The sequence below is a fragment of the Biomphalaria glabrata genome, chromosome 13 (assembly GCF_947242115.1).
Source record: "Biomphalaria glabrata chromosome 13, xgBioGlab47.1, whole genome shotgun sequence".
Taxonomy (NCBI): Eukaryota; Metazoa; Mollusca; class Gastropoda; family Planorbidae; genus Biomphalaria; species Biomphalaria glabrata.
Genome location: NC_074723.1, coordinates 32,941,779 through 32,961,835, shown reverse-complemented (window position 1 = coordinate 32,961,835; position 20,057 = coordinate 32,941,779). Strand labels below are relative to the sequence as shown.

Genomic DNA, 20,057 nt, shown 5'->3' with positions numbered 1-20,057 from the left:
GGAGCGGCGACCTTAAACTCAGCTTATACCACCACTCCCGTCAAGTAAAGCTTCTTTCCCTTATTCGAGATACCTAAGAAAATAATTAATTACTAATAGTTAATTAACTAATTCTTAATTTTTTTTTATTGATTCTTCTGTTGTCAGTTAAAAGAAATAATTGTGCAAAGTTTCAGCTTGATCCGAGATTGGGTGTCGGAGAAATAACATTTACAAACATTTTACCTGACAGACAGAGAGAGTCAGTTGATATAAGCTTTGTAAAAATAACAAAATATTTCATGCACTTTCTTTTGTTTATTCTTAATTTAGTATGGATTCCTTTAGGCACAAACAAAATATAAAAAATAATTTTAAAAAAAACTTTCATGAGGAAAAGGACAAAACATGCAGAATCATTTCTCTTAATACTGTAATATTTATTTATCTTTTCTAAATATAACAAAATTTATTAATCACCATTAATTATTTCTATAATTGGTTAATTTGTTGATTGATTCATGTTTTATTAGGGACAATAAATAGTTGTGCAACATTTGAACTTGATCCACGAATGGGAAGCGGGAGAAAAAACGTACAAAATTTGTACCAGACAGACAGACGGACGGACGGACGAAGTGAGTTGATATAAGCTTTGTGAAGAGATGTTATCTCTGGACGGACAGTTCATTTTCTCACTAATATGGGCAACATTTTGTTTACCTCGGAACGCTTTTCCATCTGTGATATTATTTGTTTTTAACACCCTCTTACCATGACATCCAATTGTTGTAATTTGTATCAACACAAGAACTGATGACGTCAAATAATGAATCATGGCGGTGCGGCTTGTCGATGAAGATTCTCGTAATGAGAAAATCAATCTGCAGAATGAATAAATGTTAATAAAATATCAACTGTCTAGTGACAAAATAATAACACAGATAACAATAATATTTGGAATCAACATTATTAACATACAAACATAATCTTTTTTTTTTTACATTAAACTATTGATTCACTGTTAGTATGACTTTTTAAAGCCCGTCTTCGAGCTTCTTGCTCTGTGCGCTCTGGGCTAGTCTTTTCTCTTTGAACGTGTGGGGTGAGGATATCTCGTAAGGATTTCCATCTCGTGTTATACATTCAAAGATTCAAACTGCTGGAGCCACCTAAGATAGATAAACTAACAACTTATATTACACGCCCATTAGCTTTTTTTTAAGGAAATTAATTAAAATTAAAATCAAAGGGAATTTCCGAAGAAGTGAATTCGATAGAAGAAAAATAGGATATGGCAGGACAAGGTTACAAAAAGAGTTGTTCAAGAAATCATTTGGCACAAAAACCAAAGAAGAAATACTTAGAAATAGATAACTCTCTATACTTATTTTTAACTTAACAAATTTAAAAAGGAGTTTGTGTTACTACTCAAACTCAGAGGCCGCCTCCACCGGAAATTCAAACCTTTTGAGTGTCTAAATTACTAAAAGTTCACAGATTCATTTTGGCGTTGTGGTTGTTTTTCACTTGAAAACAAACTAAAAACCTATGATCGATATTTGTAAACCTTTTGGCAAGAAAACTAGATCTAAATGTAATATAGACCAGAAGAGCGATTTCAGATTTTTCAGTTGTCAACGATTTTCTACAAATGCATGTTGATGAATTGAAGTATGTAATTTATAAGATAAAAAAAAATTGGGTGGTGGGATTAAGTAACGGATTTTCCCCATATAGAACTTCCTGCCGTAAGGGTACATTTAGTCAGTGACAGTATATAGAATCCTGTATCATCGTGTATCGAAGCCTATCTAAACAGGAAGTGATGACGCCATGGAGTTTCTGTTTGACCAACTACTATCAAAGAACCTCGCTTTTCACGATATGCATATTTAACACCAGGGGCAAAGCGTAATGACCAACATCTTTAAGTTAGTCAATGAACTTTGTTTTGCACCAGGATTTGACCTAATTACTTACATTACGTCCACGCGGATAATTAATCCAGGAAGTGTGCAGTGACAAAAGTAAATACACTACAGACATAGAGACATTTATTTTTATTCCCTTTATTTGCATGTCTGTCAAGACAGTTAACAGTACAAAAGTCGTATTCAGTAGACTCATAGATATATCTTCTCTTTTATTAAATACAATAAAAACCTTTGGCGATTCAATCGTTCACAGTACTATATGTACACTGTATATACATAGTTCGCCTATAGTGGTTCGATGATGACCACTTTTGTCATCCAGGGGGCTGAGGGCTTTCACTGGCGATATGTGCCTCCTCATGTGGATGGTGAGACATATGTGAGTCCGGAATGTTCGGCTGCACACTGGGCAGGTTATTCCAGCTGGCCTTGCTTTTTTTTTCTCTGACGCTTTTCTTCTGCCAGCGCTTTCCTCATTTCCTCTAAAATGTGTGCACCAATTTTCACAGCGCGACGCCATGATGCTCTGTCATGTTCTTCTGTCTCCCAGATGGCTGGGTCAATGCTGAAGGCTTTTAGAGAAGTTTTGAGGGTATCCCCGAGGCGTTTTCTTTGTCCACCATGTGAGCGCTTTCCATCCCTTAATAGGCCATACAGGAGTCGTTTAGGGATGCGGCGGTATTCCATTCTGCAGATGCGGCCTGCCCATCGCAGCTGGGACTGCATCAGGATTGTGTGGAAGAATTGTTGGCCCGCTCTTTGAAGGACTTCAATATCATAGTACTAATAGGGTATTCGAAAGAATTCAAAGGGGAAAATGTTGTAATGGTTTTAGAGAGATTGGAAATAGACAAACTGAAGATAAACAAAAAAGAAAAAAAAAGGTATCCTATTTAAAGATCAATTTTGGCATCACCGTTGCCAACTAAATTAATTTAGAAAACTACTTTGTGCTTAGAAATTGTATTTTAACAGTTCTCAATTGTGCAATAAAGTATCATATATCTTTAAGATAATAAAAAACATGAGGTAAAGCAGCTCTACCCAACCAATGTCTTGCGGGCTGTACTTGGCACATTCCGCTCAAAACGCATAAAGCAGCAGCAAAGGGAAAAAAGCTGAATTCTATATTAAGAGGCCCGAACAAGACTCTGGCCCCAAAACCTTCCTATGGAACCAAAACTATACGGAGAACTGCCTGGAAACCACTGCGCGGTTCAACTCAGATATAGGATTACTGATTTGAACCCTACGACATGAGAAATTAGAACGAAGAAGAAGAGAAAGGTGAAACAAGAATGAGACAACACATTATTCCGAAACTAAAATAAGGACTAGTGAGATAAGATCTTGTGGAGCATCACCAGAGAATGCCATGTCCATCAAAGCTGCATACTTTATCGAGAGGCCCGATCAAGATGCTGGCCTCCCCCGAATACAGGGGTTCTCGACCTGGGGGTCGATTGAGAATTTGCCAGGGGTCGCCTAAGACCATCAAAATTATGGATTGTTTTTGTCTATTCTTCTATTGCTGTATGTGTATGTGTGATGGGGGGGGCGCGGTAGAGTGGGGGATTGTAAAAAGGGGTCGCCGAGCTTAAAAGGTTGAGAACCACTGTCCTAATAGAAAATAAAAAAACTCTATGGAGAGCTGCCAGATCTAGCAACCAATGTGCGGTTCTACTCAGACATAAGACAACTCCTATGAACAGATGAGAACGAAAAAGAAGAAATTTGATTGGACATTTTGTTGTTACGACATGGTCCGTGACAAAAGAGTCGAAGTTTATTAGTCTCCCATGCTAAAAAAAAAAAGGATGAGAACCAGTGTTGTAGAAGTTTGAGAACCAAATGAAATACCTTTGCCACAGTAAATACCACCGCATAAGGGAAATATTTCACTGACATCTATTTTTTTACGTAAACAGTTTTAATTAATGTTTGTGAAACTGTAGCTATGTTGTTGTTTTTTTTTTTTGCGGAACAATTAATTTAGGTGACCAATTAAACAATAAAATTAAAAAACATAGCAATTAATTTAGGTTACCCATTTAATAATAATAATAATAATATTAAAAAAAAAAACACTTTTATTTATTAACGCTAAAAATGGCCACATACTGCTTATGAATATCTATTAGAACTCCAACGAGTATTGTAAAATTAAAAATAATAACAATAAATCATTGCTTTATATTTAAATAATCTAGTAAACCAAACACTCATATTTTATTATCATTGAAAAGACGAAAATTTACCAGTGTGAGGATCGAACCTACGACATTAGCTCGACACTATATCTATTTAGCTAGCCAGCTATACTGCTATGTGTGAAATAAATTAATACATTTTTCACTTGAGGTTTGGACTCATGTTTCTGACCACTCTTCACCTTAAGAGTTTAAAGTATGAAGAAAGCGTGAGCTAATAGTAAGTATTGTGCAGAAGGAGTTTAAACATAGTCTCACGTTTTTTTTTATCATGCAAATGCTGATGTCAATGGTTCGTACCTATTGCTGCCTTCGGATATTTAAACCTTTTTTTTTTCTTCTTATCTTATAAATTACAGACGTTACTTCAAAAAAAAAGAAGATAATTACGTCCTGGGCATTTCATGAGTCAATCTAGTCATGCATGTTAATTAATGAGTAAAACTCTGCTAAGTTGTTGGTTTTCCTGGCTGATTCAGGCAACCCATTCCATTCTCTAACGACACTAGGAAAGAAGGAGCACTTGTATGAATTAGTTCTAGCGTGATCAAACAAGACAGGCTAAGGCCAACTACTGCACAGGCTAAATGATAATCAAATCTTTTACTCTGAAACAAACAAAGACAGGCTAAGGCTAACTTCTGGACTATAAATGTAAAAATGTAAGTGTATTTTTTTAAAAAGTATTAAACAGTAAATGTATTAAGACTTTGCACGTGCTGAGGACACAATTATAAAGCATTTAATTATATATTTGTGATGCTCCACGATAAGGAGATTTCACTATTGTTATGTTTGTCTCAGCATTTGTTCACTTGCCTGTCAATCTCGTTGAAAAAGGTGCTTTCTAAATCTGATTCCATTATGGCCTTGATCTCATCCTAAAAAATAGGAGTATCGGCTTTGCAGCTACACCCAAACATGGGAAAGGCTTCGTGAGTCAACACTGAGGAAAAATCAGGAGCCGGCCACAGGTAAGCAGTTAGCATCAAACAGTGCTACACCCTGGCAGAGCCTTGACGCCGCTGACGGCAAACTGTATCGGCACTAGCTACATCAGCGACATCGTTCTGACAAAAGCTAATGCCCAGGCATTCCACTTATTTACATGAGATAACCCATAGTTGCTTCGCAACTAATGGAGGCCATACATATTTATATATAAAACAAGCGAAATATAAAAAATCCTTAAAAAACAAACAAAGCTTATCTAAGGGAAAGAAGATGATTACGTCCTACGCGTCATGCATTTAGTCATGCATATTAACCAATGACTTAAATTCTGCCAAGTCGATGGTTTTCCTGGCTAGCTCAGGCAACCCATTCCATGCTCTACTAGCACTAGGGAAGCAGGAGTATTTGTACAAATTTGTCCTAGTATGGAACGTATGGAACGAGGAATGTGCCCTTATCTTTGTGACTGTCAGAGTTTTTTTATTAAATTTTGTTTTTGTATTTGAAGATTATGGTTCAGTGTTTTATGTATTATTGCTACTTTACTTTTGAGTCTTCTGTCCTGAAGGCTTTCTAAATTTAGTGATTTTACTAAAGGTGTTACTCTAGTCAAATGTGAATATTCGTTTGTTATGAATCTCACTGCTCTATTTTGTGTGTGTTCCAGTTACTTAATGTTTTCTTGAGTTGAGGGGTCCCAAACGGAGGATGCATATTCTATTATTGGCCTAACCAAGGTTAAATAACATTTTAGTTTTATGTTCTTATTAATGAATATAATGAATAAATAATTAAAAAAATTCAAAATAATGAATTACTAGTAATTAATTGTCGAATTTATTAATTTTCTAATTGATTCATGCCTTGTCTATGTCATCGAGTAATTGAACAAAAGTTTTAGTTTCATCCAAAATCGGGTGTGGAAGAAATAACGGGTATACACTTTTTACCAGACAGACAGAGTGAGTTGATATAAGCTTTGTAGTAAAAATAATACAGAAAGTGATATATTAAAAAAAAAAAAAGTGAAAGAAAAAAAGAGAAAAAGAGGAAGAATACGCCTACATTTTTAGAGCTCACTAAAACATGAATTTGTGTTTATAAAACAATGATATAAGATATTGATATGTAGTAATTTCATTGGTAATAAAATTCGTAAATAAGTTACTTTTTGGAAACGAGGCTATTTGTACGCAAAAAAAAAATAATTTAAAAGCAGAAAATAATTCTAAATAAAAAATGTCAATTCCCTAGGTCTAGGTGAGATCTACAATGCAAACAAGTAATAGTTTATTCGTTCAAGTGTTTCTCAAAAAGGATAATTATTCCATTCTAGCCCAGACCCCCCAATTGAAGGACGGCAGTGGAAATAGCTAGGAGCAGAGTTCGAACTCTGGACAATCGTGAGTACACTTCGTGAGTACACACCATACGACCAGGTAGCCAGCAAATTTCTTTCGTACAAAAATTAATGATTCAGTTCAGTGAATTCTGAAATCTAGCCAACAGGTCGAAACCAGCCATAAGCCTTACAGGACAGGTTTCACTATAAAGACATTAGAAAAATTAATATATATATATATATATATATATATATATATATATATATATATATATATATATATATATATATATATATATATATATATATATATATATATATATATATATATATATATATATATATATATATATATATATATATATATAATATGTGTTGTACTTACTAAAATATATAGTATCCTTTTATATATCTAAGAAGACGTCTCAATAAGTTTTATAACATGTCTTTCATTTAAAATATATGTCTATATATGTCATATATGATGGCAGACAATACTGTATACCAAGGCGACTCAGTGCATCTATTAAACCTGATTCACTTAAAGTACACCTGGCTATAGAAGCGAGCTAGCGTACAGGTTTCAGATCTAGCTTCGACTAATGAATGAGGATGATAGTATTTTTAGCGAAAGTGTTAATTAACAAAAGATTGTCCCCCCGACCTTGCGCGAGCCGTCAGGTGTCTTGTCTGCATTCATGAGGTGGGCCAGTGCCATAGTTTGTTGTGCTTTTTTTTTTTTCGTTGCCTCCGCTGTCCCTTTTTTATGTACGTGATAACCGGAAATGGAATGGTCCGCCACCTTTACCTATCCTGACCTACATAACATAGGTCGTTTGTTTGTTTGTTTAGTTGCTTAAAGCAGTGGCGGCCAACCATTTGTAGCCTGTGGACCACATTATTTTCCAACACGCTATTCACGGCCGCAGCCCCCTTCAAAACTCTTCAATACTGATTAACTGAACTGAGGAGCCTCGTTGGCTTTATTTTACACAGTGGGTTGAACTTTCCGAGGATAGATGACCGAATGTTGCCCGCGGTCCGGAGTTTGTTCATCACTTGTAGGATCTCAAAGAAAAGTAAAAAGATTGTTTTTCTCTTAATAACTAATGAATGCTAGATTAAAAGAAAATGGAACATTGTTTCCCCACCCCCCTCTTGCCCCCACATGAGAAGAAAGAGCCTTGGTTAAACGAATTTATAAATATACTACACTTTGTAATATTCCAATAATAGGTATTAAGGCTTAGAAGACGATGCGAACAATTTTCCTAAAATTATTAAACTCTTGTATCAATAATGCATTACATTCGCTAATTCCCGAACGCGATAGTTCTTTAAAGTACGCAATAGTACTTTCAAAACAGATGTTGGATCTAGACCTAGATCTATTCTCTTGCTAAATTTAAATGTATTTCTTTTTTTACTTGAAAACTTATAACGGTTAAACCAGAGTCATCCTCGTGTGGCCAACTAGGTAGTAATTCTTTTGTCAGCGATATCCATCAACATTTAAATTTCTAAGAAAATCGTTAGAGCCATTTTTGAGATCTGCGTCCAGATTCCACCCTCCGACCGCCAGGTTCCATGAAGTTCTGACTTGAATAGAGGTACTTTAAAAATAAATTTGAAAAGGAAAACGCAATTGTTCTTCTTCATTTATTTGAGTTTGTGTAGGATGCCTTTCATGCCAAGTAATAATCATTGCGATCTGGTCTAGATCTGGTCTAATCGCTTCTGTAGCCATTTGTGGGATGGAGGGGATGGAAACGGTTGTCGCGCCTCCTTTAGGCACAAAGCAACTCACCTGGAATAAAACTCTAATACATCCTATATAAAGCAGCTGATGACAGTTATTATAAATACTATCGGCAATAAAAGGAAACAGTTCTTCAATTAATTATTTTGTTTGTTATCGAATAGGAGAAATAACTTTGACATTATTGAGATAAGAAATGGCGTCACTGTGTTGTAAGTACCAGCAAGATCCTCAGCAGAATCTTGCTTAACAGAATAAAGGGAGCATGTGACGAACACATAAAGGAAGAACAGGCTGGATTCAGAATAATTATAGAACAATGCGTCGAATGGCAATCTCCTCTTTATGCGACATTTGAAAAGGTCCTTGATAGTTTCTTTAGAAAATATACTTGTACAGTAATGAGACTTTACGGGATCCCAAATAAAGTAATAACAATAATAAAAAAAACTTTATGATGGTATCACCTGCCAAGTAACCCACAAGGGTAAACTGACAGAGAAATTTCCAGTCAAAACAGGAGTCAAACATGGATGTCCTCTTTCACCACTCCTGTTCCTTCTAGTATTGTATTAGGTCACAAAAAAAGCTTACTCTAATTCAGGTAAAGGAATCCAATGGACTTTCACACAAAATCTGTATGATCCAGAATAGGAAGATGACATAGCTTTATTATCACACAAACTACAGGATATGCAATAAAAGGTCACAGCTTTAAGCGAAGTAGGAAAAAGAGTAGGCCTCAAAATAAACCACCAAAAAAAACTAAAATACTTAAAATAAACAATAAACAAATTGGAGACATAGTACTGGATTCTCAGACAATAGAACAAGTAGATAATTTTATATACCTTGGGAGTGTAGTCAGTATATCAGGTGGAACAGATGAAGGTATCAAACGTATAAATCTAGCACGTCAGACATTTACACAGCTAAAACCAACCTGGGAATCTCCCCACATCTCAAACAAGACAAAAATAAGAATCTTTAACTCTAATGTCAAGGCTGTCCTACTGTATGGTTCTGAAACATGGAGAACAATTGAAGCTTCAACAAAAAGGTACGGACCATCATCAACAGATGCCTGAGAAATATTCTAAAAAGACACTAGTATGACAAACTAGAAAACACCAAACTGTGGGAGATGGGTGAACAGAGAAATATAGAGGTGCAGATCTTAGAGAGGAAATGGAGATGGGTTGGTCACACCCTTAGAAAAGATACCAGCAACAGAGCTAGGCAGGCCTTAGAGTGGAACCCCCAGGAACGCAGAGGAAGACCAAAAAAACATGGCGACACAGTGTACTTAAAGAAGCCGAGAGGACCTGGAAGAGCTGGGAAACCATAAAAATCTAACAAGAGACCGTGGAGAGTGGCGTGTTTTACTGTGGCCCTTTGTTCCATGAGGAACGCAAAATGAAAGATAATGATGATCTTTGGGGCGCCTCTCGTTACATTAGTTTGGAAAAAGTAAAAATTGGTCGTTGTGCTGGCTAGATGACATCCTCGTTAAATGTGGGCCACAGAAACAGATGATCTTTACATCGCAAGGTCTGAAAAAGAGGGGGGGATGAAAACTTACCAACTATAAAACAACTATAATAGTCCGTATACTATACTATACTGTAATAGTTTCACATGGAATTTTCGGGCGTTAATTCACAACTTAAGTACTTCTTCGCCAAAAGTCCTTGACCACACACACACACACCTTCCCTTCAAGACCCGACCCTGTGGTTTGGTCTAAAGGTTGTAAAGAACCAAAGCGATGGTAGCACTTACAAACTCAAAGTGTTCCTGGGGGGTTTAAATCCAACCCGCGAAAAGGAAATATGAACACAAAATCTGTGCTGAGTAATAAATATAGAAGTGAAGCTAGGTGCTGAAACAAATGATGATACATACATATATTAAACATAAATAAACAGCAGCACCAGGGACCACGTTTTTAAATGAGAGAAAGTAGTGAATTAAATGCGACGAAAATAAGGGGCTGCGCCGACCAAGGCTCGAACCAGAGTAATAAAGGATCTACGTTTGTTTTCAAAAATTTCAATTTTTAGAATCTATACCAGGGCCGGCGTTAGGTAACTGGAGGCCCTAGGCGGCTTCTTTGCTTGCAAGTGCCTAAGGGCGGCCCGTCTATACCTGTGTATAGAATTCAGTCCAAATTCTGTCGTTTTGATCCTCCCTTGTCCCTCACCTATGAAGTCAACCGCCGCAACTCTCCAGGAGATGACATTGAAAAAATATTACACTTACCAAGAAGAGGATATGCTGTTTTAATTAAAGAAACTCAGGATTTAGAAATATGTCACTTTTTATGTGTCGCCTAGCAACGCTGACGTCAATAAGGGGGGTCCAGGTCAGGACAAACTGGGTAAGTAATAGCCGGAAACCTCATAATTGGCGGGCGCGATGTTGGGCGTGGGGGGAAGGGAGGGCGCTGTGGTTTTATGGGCTACACTAGAGGGCATAATGGACATCAGTTTAGGGAGGGGTGATGGTAAGTGTAAATATTCAACGAAAACAACACTTCATAAGGCTGCAGAAATAGCAAAGTGGGGGGGGGGGAGAGATATTATTTCTATTTTTAGAAAGGGTAATTTTTGCTTTTCATTTTTTCCTCCGTTTATCAGTGCTGACTAATAGGTTTCTTAAAAGTCCATTAATGACTTAGCACAATTAGACCAATAAACAAGCAACAAACGAAACACATATCTTGAATGAAGTCCCTTGATTGATTGGTTTCTCTTTAATTATTTACAGCGACTCCTTTGAGGAAATGCCCTAATTTTTGTTAGTGTAGTCCGTTTGTCCACTGTCCGTCTGTCTGATATTATAAAACTAAAAGCTTATGGAAGATCTCACTGCCAAGTCGCATTAGAGTACTCGCTATATATACAACCGTTAATTCATTTATTTTTTCTGAAAGGTTACTTTTTTTATGCCTAATGCCTAAGCATTAAAATGGGTAGGTTAGAAAATAAATTCAGTCTTGTCTGCATTTTTGGCTACTCTTATTTTCTTTTGGCTATTCTCTTTGCCCTGTAGCCTGAGATCTACATTGAGGGATCCTCGTCATGAGGTAAGATCATGCATATAATTTCAAAATAAAAAATTTAATAACAAATATGTAGTCTGTCAGGGTTCTATTCTATGCTTGGCTTGACTTGCCTCCTACATTAAGGACTCCTACCCATGAGGTACGATCATGGCATCTAAAATAGTTGCGATTGTAGATGGTACCTAGGTGAGAAACTGCGTGTGTACAACAGTGAGATTGTGAGTAAAGAAAGCTTTCTAAATTATGTGATTAATAATGTTTTACTTACATTGTAGCCGAGATATTTGTTTGGTTTTTACATTTCGTTATACACAGCCATAAGACATCATTAATCTTGCATGTGAAAAGTACATTTTAGAAGCATACATAGCAATACGTGTGACATTAAAACGACTCATATTTACTTATATATAGGCCTACTTTACTGTAAAGAGAAAATAAGCAAGGCCTAGTAAGACCAAGACCATTCGTTTTAAAAGGCCTCAACGCTGACCTACAACGTCACAACCTGTGGGCAGTTTAGACCTAAAGCTCATAGTCACGTCAGAGGTCTGTATAACGTGGTAACGAGCTATTGGTTTAAACAGCCCACAGGCTGTGACGTTGCAGTTGTGTGTTTTGGTTTTTTCAACGATTGGTCTTGGTAAGACAGTATCAGTCCTACTTTGTTACAGTTCCTTAGTTATGGTATTGTCTGACCAGCGTAATATAAGAATCTTCAGAAATATTCATCCAATATGACACACAAAAAAAGGCCCTCGCCTGAAGCCCCTAAGTAAAGAGGAAGAAAAGACAGTCCATAAGTACACGGTGCAAAGATTTGGATGCAGAAGCACTGCCCTGTTGGTGCTTACTCAGGTGTGATACATTTAGGCGGAAAAAGACTTGAAGCACGGATAACGGTGGAGATGAAGATACATTTCAGATTGTTGCCATTTTGTATTGAATACATTTTATCAATTAAAAAAAAAAGTTTTTAAAGAATGTCTTAGACGTGGCTGTGCTTGCATCAAGGTACAACTATTCCTTGTGCTTGAAGTTCATTGTTTTAGCTATATTAAGGGGAAAGTCACAGTTCCCTTATATATATATATATATATATATATATGTATATGACGCTTAGTTTAATTTATACCAGAATGATTGGCTCTCCACTGCAAGATATTGAATCATTATAGTCGATATCTGGATTCTCAGACCTTAGACCAAGTAGAAAATTGTATATACCTTGGGAGTGTAGTCAGTATATCAGGTGGAACAGATGAAGACATTAAACGCCGTATAAATCTAGCCCGTCAGACATTTACACAGCTAAAACCAAACTGGAAATCTCCTCACATCTCAAACAAGACTAAACTAAGAATCTTTAACTCTAACGTCAAGGCTGTTACTGTATGGTTCTGAAACATGGAGAAAAACTGAAGCGACAACAAAAAAAATACAGACCTTCATCAACAGATGCCTGAGAAATATCCTAAAAATACACTGGTATGACAAAGTAGAAAATACCAAACTGTGGGAGATTAGTGGACAGAAAAATATAGAGGTGTAGATCTTAGAGAGGAAGTGGAGATGGATAGGTCACACCCTTAGTAAAGATACCAGCAACAGAGCTAGGCAGGCCTTAAAGTGGAACCCCCAGGGAACAAGACGCAGAGGAAGACCAAAAAGAACATGGCGACGCAGTGTACTTGAAGAAGCCGAGATGACTGGAAAGAGCTGGGAAACCATCAAAAAAACTAGCAAGAGACCGTGGAGAGTGGCGTGTTTTTGTCGAGGCCCTGTGTTCCATGAGGAACTCAAAGGAGTGATGATGATGATAGTCGGTATCTATTGTAATTATGCTGGCCTTTCAATCAGCTAGTCTTCAAGATGAAATGTTAGGATTATCTCACAATAATCTCACTTATATCTGCTTTTCTTTGGAATTTACCTTGCTAGTATTTTAATTGTTTTTGTAGTTGTTTGTTTGTTTGTTGTGCGCGTTACTCCACTCCACTTATTTTTTTTTATTTTCCTCCGCCGATGGCAAAGAGAATAAAAGGGTGAAGCCCAGTCAGATCACGGTACAGCTAAAAAATGACATCCAGCTGGTTGTTAGCGGCAACCATGTCGTGTCACTTAATGGCATTCAGAGCCCATAAAATGTGCAGGCAACGCGTTTCTTGAATGTAGCTGTCAGTGTGATGGGCTGACGGATGAATGAAATGACTGAAAAATGAAATGACTGAAAAATGAAATGACTGAAAAGTTTGACGGGGGGTGTATGAAGAAATGTATAATTTTAAAGACATTAGCAAAACAGAGCATTAATCACAAGTTAGATAAGAACACAGCCAAGTTTTGATACCCTTTTGCAAGAATGCTCAACCTACATTGCCAGGGGCTATGCATCTTTTTTCTATACGAAAGTAAATTCTAGACTTCACAAGAAAGACTTGTTTCCAGAGACTTGTTTCCAGAGACTTGTTTCCAGAGACTTGTTTCCAGAGACGAAACAAACAATACAATTTATTTGTTTTTTTCCATTATAACTTTTAAAATGTATATAAAGGGTGGGGAGAAAGAGACCAAATGACCACAAAGGCCCAACCTCGGCCATTATATTTTGACACAGATGAGTTAGAAGGTCGTGTGGTATCGAGACCAATCGTTTGTTTGTTTGTTTGTTTGTTTGTTTGTTTTACATGTTTCGGATGTTCCTTCAGAGTTGAAGATAGTTTACTTCCTAGTCCAAACCTCCCGCAGGACGATGGGGGATGGGTGCGGGCAGGGTTTGAACCTGGGACCATCAATAAATCCAAACGACAGTCCAGCGCGCAAACCGCACGACCAGGCAGCCTGAACACTGACCTGCAACGTAGCAGCCTCTGGGCAGTTTAGACCAATAGCTCGTTGCCACGTCACAGTTCAGTTTTCAGGACTTCTATACCGATTGGTCTAGGTGGTATGCATTTAGGGCTGTCGCGATTGTCTTTAGTTCGACTCCTGCCCGCATCCATCCCCCATCGCTTCTGTATCAGGTTTAGACTAGGAAGTAATTGTGACGAGGATACAACTGAACTGTCTTTCCTTAACTTGAATCTAAAAAACTCAAGGGCCACAACTGCCTCACTTTCTCCCAATTTATATCTTTTTTTTTTGTTCGCGACAGTTTTCCTGACCGCTTTCTCTGATTGGTTAATTATAATGAACACGTGCTTTCTCTGTGTCTTTCTTATGACCTGACCCTTTTTTTTTCTAGAATGAGGTCACAGTATCTATAACCTTTAAGTTCATTTATTAAAGAAAATCCGAAGCTTATAACAACAAAACATAACATTAAAAATTCTTTTTAGAAAGCAAAGCTTATACTATGCATACTGATATCAATTAGTTTGGATCAGTCATATAATTAAATACGTAATAGATCTAGACTAAAAATTAAAAAAAGAAGCATTTATAAAAAATAAAAAGGGGAACGACCTGATTTCGAAATCATGACTCAAGCCTTGTCAGGCTTCTCAAGCCAACACGGTAACTATTCTACTAGTGGAGAGTTTACAAACATGGAAGATTGTATAGTTATCTATTGTTTTTATAGTCTCGTCCTATTTTTCAGGTCTGTGTTCACTAAGATTCAGACGATGACCTATAAAGGGTACAAATTTAGCTTATTTCACCACCTCAGTCAAGTACTATTTTTTCCCTTGTTCGAGATAACAAACAAAATAATTTATTGCCTATAGTTTATTAAGTAATTGGTGAATTTTTTATTGATCCTTGTGTTGTCAGGTAAGATAAATATTTCTGCAAAATCTCAGCTAGATCCGAATATGGATTTGGGAGAAATCAGGTGTACAATCTTTTTACCAGACAAGACGGACAGATAGACAGACAGACAGACAGACAGAATGAGTTGATATAAGCTTTGTAATAAATAAATGTCTGCTGAGGGCCTATCACATTAGCGTCACCTGAGCCTTTATTCAGCATTAGCTTTCGTTTGGGGTCTTAAAGGAGGCGTATATAATAATAATAACAATAATAATAATAATAATTAAATCTCCCTATGGGTACGCTTAGAACGTAATCTTCTTTTATGAAGTAACGTCTCTAATGTATAAGAAATGAAATACTGTTCACAAAAAGTCCCTTTGATCAAATATTTATACAAAGCTTATATTAGCTCACTCTGTGTATCTAAGTGGTACACACATAACACTTTCTTTTCTCCCTCTTTTCATCCTCGGATCAAGTTGAAACTTTGCAGAATTTTTGTGTTTATACAAACAAATAAAAAATTAATATTTAAAAAGTCAACAAATTATGTAATAAGTGGTTATTCGCTAAATGTGTTTGATATCGAGAAAAAAAGGAAATAAATCTTACAGTATTGATATATGTGCTATAAATGTGGACTATTTCCCTTCTTTTTTTTTTTATTGTGCTAATATTTTTTTTCTTTAAAAGTGTAGCACATGAGCTTTGTACAAGAGAAGAAATCTGGAGTGCTAGAACTATAGAACCAGTGAGATCTAGCCCTGTGCGATTTAAAAATAACAATAAGTAAACATTTTTTCCATATTTTTTACAGGATTGGTGACTATAAACATGACGTCAATGGCTCATTAAATACAAGCGCAGATAATCGCTTAATCAACACATTGAAAGAAACTTTAAAGTTTCAATAGTTTTCTCTGTTATGTACATAAAGGGGACGTTACTGGACAAAGTTAACAGAGTTGGCTGCCCCTGGCGCTCTTAACAATTGGTCACAAAGGTAAACTTGTTGATCATGAACTGGCTACCGCGTGACAAAGTAGTTTTTTAACGGAGCGCAAGAAACAAAATACAAGTGATCCCCAGGCGAACGAAAGGGTAAATATGTGTCCAGGGTTGGGCTATTTTGGGGCAGCGATGGGTGAGAAGGGGGGTGATTTGAATGTCACCAAGTGGTTGAGGTGAGGGCGAGCCGCTCTAAGACTAAGTGACCTTTCCTGAAGGCGGACTTTGGTGTTACACTGTGGACAGCGAGCATTCGAAAACAACATTTCTGTAGTTAGCGCTATAAGTGTTTTTGAGAGACAGAATGTCGTGGTCGAGGAAGAAGATTGGTTGACGGCTGTGAGAGAAGCCTAGGGTTTGAGTCTTATCAGAAAACTGAATATCTTCTCGGAGGTTTGAGGCGTTATGTTCACCCAACTCTCTGGGGTAACTGGAGATAGTTTGTGAAAGTAAAAAAAAAAAAAGGATTTGCAGGTTGTTCTTGAGTTACAGAACCATTGAAAACCTTTAACTTTATAAATCAGTGATACCCTTACCTTTAGACAGATGCGCTCTTTGGTCATGGCCTCATTCTTATATGCTTGCGAATGTAGGACGCTGACTGCAGAACTAGATGGCTGCCTGGTCGTGCGGTTTGCGCGCTGGACTGTCATTTGGATTTATCGATGGTCCCGGGTTCAAACCCTGCCCGCTCCCATCCCCCGTCGTCCTGCGGGAGGTTTGGACTAGGAAGTAAACTATCTTCAACGCTGAAAGAACATCCAAAATATGTAAAACATTTGTACAAAGGAGTATCCTACCAATAGAATTGAGATGTTACAGAAAGATTCAAGGTATCACATACAAAAACCGCATCACTAAGGAAGACATTAGAAACAGGATTTGGGCCACACGATGACCTGCTAATACCGTCTAAAAACGTCGACTAAAGCTTTATGGCCATATAACAAGGTCTTCAGGGCTCGCAAATACCTTCCTTCAGGGAACAGTATTAGGAAAATAAAAAGAGGCAAAGAGAAAGCGCCTGACTTTGAAAGATATTCTACCCAAGGCAAAAGACAGTCAACAGGTCATGTACGATGCCCCAACGGTTCAACAGACAGGTGATAGTAAAGGACCTTACCCTCGGCCCGCAGGCTATATCCCACCCAATAGTCTCGGTGATCTCTGGATCTCTTCTAAACGTCTACCATAATGCTGAATCCACAAAAGCTTGATTCCATTGGACCCTCTTCTGAGGCGATACGTCACATGACACACGTGCCTGACATTAACATGCCCCCAAGACCGGAAGGGCTGCTAGAAATATATGCACTGCCAGGTATTACCTCTTAGGTCAGAAATATTTTTTATTGTGTATTCGCTTTTACTTGAAGCACGTCTTGGATCTAAACGTCTTACAAGTACTAGCCTTTGCCTTCTGGTTACGCCCGGTGTTTTGATCCTCGTCGAGTGTATATGATCATATATGACCCTTTGACCAACGGGAAGGATTTAATCCAGAGAACAAGACTCTTAACTGACCGCTCTGTCCGGAGGTCTCCCATCTACTAGATGGTCATTTAATCACATCCGTTTTTATGAGACATGATTCCTTCAGCCAATGTCATGAGTTCCTCCTCTCATGCAAAACCGGAAGCCGAGCACACTAGGGGGTTCCTTTGTGTTCCTATAATGTACCTCCACTAGTCGTGGGAGAGCCAGCACCACTCATACGACCATAGTGGGGAACGACGTGGCGGATGGCACTGGTTAGAACCTTTTTACATCCTCAACAAAATGCAATGTAAATTGCCTAAAGCATGCTGTGGAATCCCAATGGAGGCAGTGTTCTATCCCAGTTTGCCCATCCGTATTCCGTTACAGACATTTCTACGGGGCGCCACACTGAGGCCTGGAGTATACCAACCGGCTGATTTGATTCCGATAAAGTATCAGATTGAATTGGTATATTAAACTATATTGATAGTATTAGTAGTATCATAATTAGTATGGCTTGTTCTCATCCAATTCGCCCAACGAATCTGAACAGGATGTTGTCCGGGCAGTCGCGTAGATTTCGTCGTGGGGGGGGGTGGGTGTCCAGATTTGAAAAAAAAAAAAACCGGGCCCCCCACACGAGGGGTCCCCGAAATGAGTTCCGAAATTTGTTGTTTTACATTACATACTAAGCCATTATCTCAAGCCATGTTGTCGAATATCAAAATGCAGGGGCCCCTAAAGAGGGCCCCCAAATCAATAGCTAAGCCACTGTGTCCGGGTCACGTGGTTTGCGCCTCAGGCTGACCTCACTATGGTCGCCAGTTCGAATCCTGCCCGTAATCATCCCCGCAGTCCTACAGGGAATGGTTAGGACTAGGTCGTAATTATCTTCATCTCTAAGAACTTCAGAATGTAAGAAGCATACTTAGGTGTCAGAAGTTGAACCTTGAATAACATTAGTGTAGGATATTGGCCCGGCGACTGTGATACTGGGTCAAGAAGTACTCCAGATGGATCCAGATAAACACTTCGGCTGACAATGATAAGTTATATGCAAAACCGAAAGTAAAGACAAATAATACCACTGCACCTTGACGAGGAGAAAGATACATACATAACATACTATCCTGTTTTTCAAACGTTAACTCTAGGACAATTAATTTCCAACCATTTTGTTTTACTAAGGAACATTAATATTATTATTACAATTGATGTTTCCGTAAAACACTATAGCCGCTTTCATTTGCACACAAATAATACAAATATTACTTTGGTTGTTTCCCTTGGGGAAAAAAAAACAACTAATTTGTCATGAAAGATTCAAGTCGACGTTTTAAAAAAAAAAATAAGTTCATGAATGAACGTGTTGACAAGGTTTCGCTAGACTACATCCAGGTCTTAGATTGTAAGCAACGTCACTATTTACATCCGTAATAGTATCATTCTTTGTCTTTTTTAATTTCCTCATTCTATATACTATCTCAAGGCTGCGACTAATATGGGGATAAGGGGAGAGAATGTATCACTGATATACCTTTTGTTGTAACAGGATGTTGGTGTCGCCATGGACATATGATTATATTAAAATATTCTCGTAAGTGTATTATAAGTCTTTTCTAGAAAATGTTATTTAAATCAAGTTACAAATAAAAGCTGCATGCATAATTAAGACCTTGGATAATAGGAGCTTAACCTTTAGTCTATACATTTTGTTATGTATTGTTCTAGTAATCTAGTATGATATAGTCTCATATGTGATTTTCAAAGATGTATTTCTCTTATTCTTTGGCTTTAATATTAGTATTAGTATTATTTAGTCAGTTTTGTTCTCATGCGTTTAACTTGTTAATCTTTTTTTTTATTTATTTCAGATTTATTGTCACTTTTTGGTGTTTCAGAGACATGGTGAAATTTCAGAAAAAACAACTTTTATAACTTTTAATAATTCCTAATTTTTAAATACAATACACTTGGTATGACAAACTAGAAAACACCAAACTGTGGGAGATGAGTGGACAGAACAATATATAGGTGCAGATCTTAGAGAGAAAGTTGGGATGGATTGGTTATACCTTAGAAAAGATGTATACAACAGAGGTACACAGGTTCTAGAGTAGAATCCCAAGGGCACAAGACGTAGAGGAAGACCAAAAAGAACATGGCGTCGCAGTATACTATAATTTCTTCCACTTCCCATTCTCCGATCAAGTTGAAACTTTGCAAAATTATTCATTGCCAAAGACAATACATGAATGAATAAAAAGAAATATTTAAAAAACTAGTTCATTATTTAGAGGTAATTGATTAATTTTATTTTATATAGAAAAGAAGATATAAATCTTGCAAATTAAATACATTAATAAGTATAATAAGGTCAGAAGGGAAACCACTCTAGCATCGAGATATATACATTTTAGTAATTATTAAGAGAGCATAGAATCCATTGTTTTACAAACATCCGTCGTCAGAAAAAAGGCGAACATAGAATAGAATTAAAATGTACAACAAATATCTAAGGGGAAGAGCTCCACCCATACAACTATATTTCTCTATAATGTAG

The 20,057-nt window shown here is 37.1% G+C and overlaps 1 protein-coding gene and 1 long non-coding RNA gene across 2 annotated transcripts in view; one reads left to right on the top strand and one right to left on the bottom strand.

Annotated features, from left to right (window-relative positions):
* LOC106066119 (uncharacterized) overlaps nt 1-1,642 on the bottom strand; it is a 36,551-nt gene extending 34,909 nt beyond the window's left edge. Inside the window, exons 1-2 of the mRNA XM_056007347.1 lie at nt 1,550-1,642; nt 754-863 (exon numbers count right to left, since the gene is read on the bottom strand). Coding sequence (XP_055863322.1) covers nt 754-817 — 64 coding nt within the window. The 5' untranslated portion in view covers nt 818-863; nt 1,550-1,642. The remainder of the gene's footprint in view (nt 1-753; nt 864-1,549) is intronic.
* A 3,097-nt stretch (nt 1,643-4,739) lies between these two features.
* LOC129922245 (uncharacterized) lies at nt 4,740-19,859 on the top strand. The gene is made up of 3 exons (XR_008774182.1): nt 4,740-4,780; nt 15,825-16,010; nt 19,369-19,859. It is a non-coding gene; the product is annotated as an uncharacterized LOC129922245 (long non-coding RNA).
* Nucleotides 19,860-20,057: the final 198 nt, after the last annotated feature.